The sequence below is a fragment of the Gavialis gangeticus genome, unplaced genomic scaffold (assembly GCF_001723915.1).
Source record: "Gavialis gangeticus isolate Ggan-Ray unplaced genomic scaffold, GavGan_comp1, whole genome shotgun sequence".
NCBI classification, from domain to species: Eukaryota; Metazoa; Chordata; order Crocodylia; family Gavialidae; genus Gavialis; species Gavialis gangeticus.
In genome coordinates this window covers 230,526-237,798 of record NW_017729000.1, presented here as the reverse complement: position 1 = coordinate 237,798, position 7,273 = coordinate 230,526, and the positions used below count along the sequence as shown (strand labels likewise).

At 48.9% G+C, this 7,273-nt stretch overlaps 1 protein-coding gene across 3 annotated transcripts in view; it reads right to left on the bottom strand.

Annotated features, from left to right (window-relative positions):
- Window positions 1–1,261: 1,261 nt before the first annotated feature.
- GFRA3 (GDNF family receptor alpha 3) overlaps window positions 1,262–7,273 on the bottom strand; it is an 18,966-nt gene continuing 12,954 nt past the window's right edge. For all 3 annotated transcript variants that reach the window (XM_019506011.1, XM_019506013.1, XM_019506012.1), the window contains exons 4-8: window positions 5,973–6,318; window positions 5,785–5,894; window positions 5,406–5,540; window positions 4,180–4,310; window positions 1,262–2,432 (exon numbers count right to left, since the gene is read on the bottom strand). In XM_019506011.1, the coding sequence (XP_019361556.1) occupies window positions 2,292–2,432; window positions 4,180–4,310; window positions 5,406–5,540; window positions 5,785–5,894; window positions 5,973–6,318 (863 nt within the window). In that variant the 3' untranslated portion in view covers window positions 1,262–2,291. The remainder of the gene's footprint in view (window positions 2,433–4,179; window positions 4,311–5,405; window positions 5,541–5,784; window positions 5,895–5,972; window positions 6,319–7,273) is intronic.

Sequence of the window (7,273 nt, the reverse complement as noted above, 5' to 3'; positions counted from 1 at the left end):
GCGAGCAACCAGCAAAGCCCAGAAGCATGGGAAATATCTGTGGTAGAAAACAGGCATAGCTGTGCCTAGATTATCCCCAACCAGTGGCTGTCCTGCTTCTTCTTGAACACCTCCAGTGATGGAGAGTCCACAGCTTCCCTAGGCCATGTATTCCACTGCAGAGAGCAGTTGGTTGCCACAGGGGCAGCACACCACACGGGCTGGGCAGGAAGGCACACAATGCTTGGGGAGAAATGTGTAAATGACGGTCAGCCTCTCACTCCACTCTTTTGCTGGGTATCGTGGTGCAGGATATTAGGAAGAGCTGCCCCCCCATTGTCCCATAACAAAAGTTATAAATAATATAACTTATAAAGTTATAAATAATAACTTTTCTCCAAAATAAGCTTTGGAGATGGCTTCTCCTGCTACACTATGAGGGAGCTTTGCACAGCTCCAGAGAATGGCCAGCTCCTCCACGTCAGAGTGGACAAATGGAGCCCTTGGGTCCTGTACCATGGACTCTGTCTTCATCGGAGAGGGGCAACAAGTGGAATGGTCCATCCTGATCCAAGCAATCCCAGAACACAAAGGTACACATTGCACTCCATATCCCTCTTTCAACAATGGTGGCTGCCACCTTCCTGTAACTGGAAATTACCAGTAGGTACACCTGCATGGGTGTACTTGCTCTGTGCAGCAGAGGACAAAACTCCTTCTCCAATGAGTAGAGCACAAAGAATATTAGGATTCAAGTGGGAACAAATGCAGACTGTTCAGAGGTGCAGCTGGGACACAGAACTTGTTTGTGCAGAGATGGAGGCTGCGCTATTAATGAGGCATCTGACAAGTGTCTCTAGGACCTACAGCCAGGGTGGCCATCATAGAGGACATTCCGGTTTTCTACTACTCTGTCCTCTGCCCTGTATTGATATGAAACCCAACGCCTTTATGTCCTCTATTTTTTGGACATAAAGGCATCGGGTTTCGTATCAATACAGGACAGAGGACAACCAGACTGTCCTCTATGATGGCCACCCTACCTGCAACACAGAAATGAAGTCAGCCCCCATCCTGAGGCCAGGAGGAATGGAGCATGGGGAATGTAGGGAGGCCTACATCCACTCCATGAGCATATTTGCTCAATTTCATTGCATCATTCCCACTGTACACCTGTGTGCAGAGGAGCCACTCTGAATTGGGTTGCCGGCTCTCCTGAAAACATAAGCTGGGTGATAAGGCAGCTCTTACACACAATTGATTGTGGACTATTAACCTGCACTCAAATCAATATTCACTTTAACACCACATTTTAACAGGCCACTGCAGCACAACAGAACAGTAGTTACATAGTGCACATGTTTACACCCAGAATAAATAGTTCATGAAATGGAGCCTGGCAAAGAAGGGAGACACTGCAGGGGAGATTTGGGCATGTGAAGGGACACCAGGTCATTCCAGCTGTCTGAGGTCTTTGCACTGCAGATCAGCAAAAACTGTCAATAAGCCTGGCTGCTTCTTTCCTAGCATTCACAGGGAAGCATGGCCTGGCCAGGCAGGGTGGTAGGATGCAGGACAAAGCTTAATACAATGGGACAAAGAACAGACATATAACCTGACCACAGGAGGCTAAATCTCTGTCTAGCAGTAGCAGTGGAAAATAGGTGTGGCTGAACAGGGGCCAAGAGCAGGGGTCAGAGCAGAGGCTGGAATCCAGCTTCCTTGCTCGCGCTCTGCAACGTACTGTTGTATGTTTAACAGAATAGGTTTGAAGAGGGTTCAAATGAGCCTGGAAGCATCCCAGAGCCAGTATTTACAGAAGACTTGTGTGTGTGGGTTTGCTGTGCTGTATTCTCAGGACCCCCAGGAGTGAGGGATCTTTGTCCTTGGGGAACCCACTTGCTGCTTTCTGCTTTAAAGGAAAGGTGCTGTTGGCCAAAGCAAGTGTGACAGGTTCCTGCAGGTGCCTCTCCTTCCTCTTCAGTCAGAAAACAAACACGATGCACGTTCTAGCAACATCCAGAAGTTTTGTGAAGTGCCCCCGTGTCTCCTGACTGGCTGCTTTTCCTGGCAGTGCTAATGGCGAGGAGAGGTGATGGCGCTGGACAGCAGCCCCTGCAGCTCTAGCTGCAGGAGGATCAGTCCTGGAGCAGGATGTAAGGGTGAATGGGGGACTTGCAGGGCATCCTGTTCTGGGCTGAGACTGCATCCCTCTTCTCTGGAGATCCTCAGACCCCCAGGGTGAGTGAGTATGAAAATGTCAGGGTGCAGAGTGAAAATAATCGCAGGGCGGGGCAGCCACAGTTTTTCGGCTAGAGTGAGCTGAGCAGCAGCAGCAGCAGCAGCAGCAAAACTGGGCAGGGCCAGGAAAGCCCAGCTCCAGAATACACAGAGGAGGCCCTGGGCAAGCTGCTGTGTTCAGAGATGTCTTGCTTGGTCTTCACTTTCATCTCCTAGGAAAGAAACAGGAGAAATTAATTCAACCTAGACCTATCTCGCTCTGACCCCTGGCTCCTTCAGCGTCTCCAGCTCTGAGTAGTTTCATAGTTTCATAGTTTCATAGATTAAGGGTCGGAAGGGACCTAGTAGATCTTCTAGCCCGACCCCCGGCCAGGGCGGGAAAACAACAAAACCCCAGAACAAGAAATGGGACTCAAATGAGTCCAGCCAGGTAGGCATCCAGCCTCTTCTTAAAGACCCCCAGGGTAGGGGCCAGCACCACTTCCCTTGGAAGTTGGCTCCAGCTCCTAGCCGCCCTAACTGTGAAGTAGTTTTTGCGGATGTCCAATCTATACCTCCTCTCCATCAACTTGTGCCCATTACTCCTTGTTATGCCAGTGGGCGCTAGGGGAAACAGTGTTTCCCCCAAACCCTTCTGGTCCCCCCTAGTGAGTCTATAGACGGTCACCAGGTCCCCCCTCAGCCTTCTCTTGTGGAGGCTGAATAGGTTCAGGTCCCGCAGTCTCTCACTGTAGGGTCTGCCCTGTTGTCCCCGGATCATGCGGGTGGCCCTCCTCTGGACCCTCTCCATGTTGTCCACATCCCTCTTGAAATGGGGCGCACAGAACTGGACACAATACTCCAGCTGTGGCCTGACCAGCGTCGCGTAGAGGGGGAGGATCACCTCCTTGGCTCTACTCGAGATGCACCTGTGGATGCACGACAAGGTCCGGTTAGCCCTGCCAACCATGACCTCGCATTGTCGGCCCATGTTCATCTTGGAGTCAATAATGACTCCAAGATCTCTTTCTGCCTCCGTGCTCTCGAGTAGGGAGTTCCCCATTGTGTAAGTGTGCTGCTGGTTCCTACTGCCCAAGTGCAGCACCCTGCACTTGTCCGTATTAAAACGCATCCTGTTCCTGTTAGCCCACCCCTGTAACCTATCCAGATCCCTCTGCAATCTCTCCCTCCCTGCTAGCGTGCTCACCTCCCCCCAAATTTTGGTGTCATCAGCGAATTTAAACAGGTTACTTTCCACCCCATCATCCAGATCGCTGATGAAGAAATTGAACAGCGCAGGCCCCAGGACCGAGCCCTGGGGGACTCCGCTACCCACCTCCCCCCAGGTCGAATATGACCCATCCACCACCACCCTCTGAGTGCGACCCCTCAGCCAATCTGCAATCCATCTGACTGTGTAGGCATCTATGCCACAGTCGCCTAGTTTTTTAACTAGGATGGGGTGAGAGACGGTGTCAAAGGCCTTGCTGAAGTCCAGAAAGACTACATCCACCGCGACACCTGCATCCATGGCCTTTGTGACCTGATCGTAGAAGGCAATCAGGTTGGTCTGACATGATCTCCCCCTAATAAATCCATGCTGATTGCCCCTGAGCATCATTTCTGATGCCGGCCCATCACAAATGTGCTCCTTGATGATCTTCTCAAAGAGTTTCCCCAGGATTGAGGTAAGACTGACGGGCCTAGGGACACCGGGTCCCTGACTGAGTAGAGAATTGATGTCCTTGAGACCTTCCACAGCCAAAAAATGACACTCTTCACCTCTGCTCCCCTGTGGGAAGGAGCAGCCATGGTGAGTGGTGGGGTGAGAGTTATCTTCTCAGGCCTTTCTATGTACATGCCTGCCTCCCTCCTTCAAGGGCCCTGAGCTTCATGTTTCAAAATGCCAAATTGCTCAAATGCTACTTCCTCTAAGCCATTTCTTGTACTGCTGTTGAAGGTGGCAAAATGAAATCATACCTGGATCATTCCTGAAGCAAGTGAAATGCTAGTGCTTCTCCCCTGGATGCTTTGAGAAGGTGTGTAAGACAGTTCTGCCTGCCCCTCCTGAGTTGTGTAATTCAGATGCATCTGGGACTGGATTGTGTTTTCTGCAAGCAGAAGACAAATGGGAATCCAATAGATTTTTCTTGCATGCTCATCTTGGAATATAATGTATATGGGAAGTGCACAAAAGTGGCTGGATGGGTGCACATCAGTGCTTTGGAGGGTACCGTACAAATAGCATACTACTCTGGGGAGTTTACCTAGGTAAAGGCACACACGACAGACTACAAGGAACACTTCCACACTGGTGCCTGGGGCTGCTGTGGGTATGTCCTCCACTGCCTTCTTCCTGAGGTGAGGTAGGATTAGAAGATATATCTAGGTAGACAGATATGTATCTGCACTGCAGGGTGTGAAGGATTTTTCTGTATCGTACTAAATACCATTTAAAAGGCACTAATATGAAACATTCATATAGTGATGTTGTTTCTTTATTTGATGTCCTTTGAAAGCTTTTATAATCATAAAATATTTACATTTTAATACAGTCCATTTCCAAGTTGCCAGAGATGGATAAAAGATGGAGGTCCAGGACACAGGCATTGCTCACAGTTGGATTTTACACAGCTTCAGCCAGCAGGATTTAGAAGCTGTCACTGTGCTCCTGAGACCAGTCACACAGAGATGGCCAGGCAGTGGAGAATCAGATTACAAACTATTACTATTTATTTTTGAGCACTCAGAAATATTTACATTTTCTCTCAGATAATTAGAAACACTTGCCCTATCAGTGAACAAATGTCAGATAAAAGGGCAGGGAGAAAGGAGAGAAGAACAAGATAGTGGTGGTGAGTTTGGATATGCCATGATCCCAGGCTTCCTCTCTTCACCTTTTCTGCCCTTGCACTTTATACAGTTAAGAGAGCAGAAGCAAGTCTTGGAGAAGGGACTGGTGTGATGAGAGAAGGCTTGAGGGGGAACACTTCCAAGATGAGCCCATTGTGGCAGAAGATATAGAAACACCTGAGAGCAGACAAAGCGGGGATCGTGGCATGAACTAGAAGGGATACTGCAGTGTAGAAGAGGCAGGTCAAAGCTGCACGCAGGGGCTGTGCCTTAGACCTTACAAGGAGCGATACAGGGTTTGAACTTGCTAATGCTGAACCTCCACCATGGCCGACATCCTACATGACACTTACTGAGGCATTTGTTGCTGATGAACATGCCGAGTATCTGGTCACACTCCTCCTTCTGGTTGCCACTGCTCTCACACGTACACCACAGCGAAATCGCCACACTAGAGTTACTGATATAGTTTGGTGTCATGTGGGTACCTGTCCCAAATCCCCAAGAGATGCCATTAGTGCTTACATACACTGAGATACATGATGCCTGGGAAGGGCTGAAGGGACAGGGACCCCTGCATTTCTGTTACTACCACCAAGGGGGCGGGGCTGGAAATGCTGGTAAAGTGTCTGCCCACTCATCAGCTCTGCACCGCACACATGCAGGTGCACCGTGTCCCCAGTACACTGGAGGACATGCCCCTCCCAATGTACCCCTGTGGGCACCACTTACCAATCATTCCCAGGTAAGCCTGCAGGCATGCAGCATGGTTGTGCTGAGAGCAGCCATCTGGCGATGCGTCTGCAGGCTGGCAGTTGTGTTGGAAATCAGCCAGTCGGGATCTGTGGAAGGAAGTAGAAGAGTGTCAGCATCAGGGCTGCTTTGCTCACTGTGCTAATGCTGCTTGGTGCCAGACCTACTTGCAAATATTGTCGTGGACACAGGCATGCCAGAGAGAGAGGCAGTTGGGTTTGATGCTCTCCTGAAAGGAGCACTCCGGGACAATGGCTTTCCGGCGTCGCTCCCCACAGACTTCATTTTCACAGGGGCAGAACAGCAGCCTCTTGGTGAAATCCTCATGGACCTTCTCAAAGAAATGTCGTAGCCCTTTGTGGCACATGCGCCGGTTACAGGTCGCCCCAGTCTCTGCCCTCCTGGTGCAGATGGAAGCATATGCAGTACGCCATCGGATACACTTCTTATTCATGCTGCAGATGTGAGTTGCTTTCAGGCAGTGATTTGTGTTGTCCCCTGCTAGATTTGAGTCTGTAAAGCCAACAGAAACACAGGCAGAATAAAGAAAATTGCAGAAGAGGTTCGAGGTGGAGTAGAAAGGGATATAAGGTCTCCTGCAGCTCCTGAGAACTGGGAGAGGTCTGGCTTGCCAAGGGGCACATTCAAGGGACCCCTTACATGCACCTTTCAAGGACAGCAGCAGGTAGGCATGGTGTAAAGGGCAGTTGCCCGGTGCCACCCGTGTTCTGGAGGTTTTCCGCAGAAGATAAAACTTCCACAGACGTTCCATGGATTTTAAATCATCTCCCTGGCTGTAAATATTCTTAATCATTCTTAATTAAGATTATAAACTAGAAAGCAGCATTGAGAAAGTCATAATGGAAGACCAGGACAGGAAGTAACTTATATAGGGACTTGACTAGTAGTAAACATTTTTAAGTTAGTTAAGTTGCTTTAGTTAAAGAAATCAATGCATGTGAAACGTCAAATATCCAGAACAGTTCTAAGCAAAATAATTTTTCTTGGAATAAGTGGAAGTTGTCCATTGGAAAATAAACCCCTTGTTAGCTATAGCAAACCTCTTGAGGTTACTGACTGGAGTAAAGGAAAATATAGGAAATAATAGAGAGAAATCCCAATATTTATTGTATCTTGCTACTTTAAATAATCTGCATTATTTACCAGTCAAAATTGTTAGGCCTTCCCTGATGCAGTCAATCCTTTTGACTCTATCCCTCCAAATCTTTCCTGATCTCTTTCCTTTGTTGGATGCCTTTCTTCACAGACAGTGGCATCTAGGGATTCGTATTGCCCTTTCACCTGCTGTCCCCAAGCTCCGTTGGTCTATACCAGGCCCTCCAGCACCAATGTTCCTCTGAGCAGCTGGGAAAGGGGTGTTCCCCTAGAATTTTTTTTTCATTTCATAGTTTCATAGTTTCTAGGGTCCACCTACAGGTTGGGGAACTCCCTTCTTGTCAGTACAGAG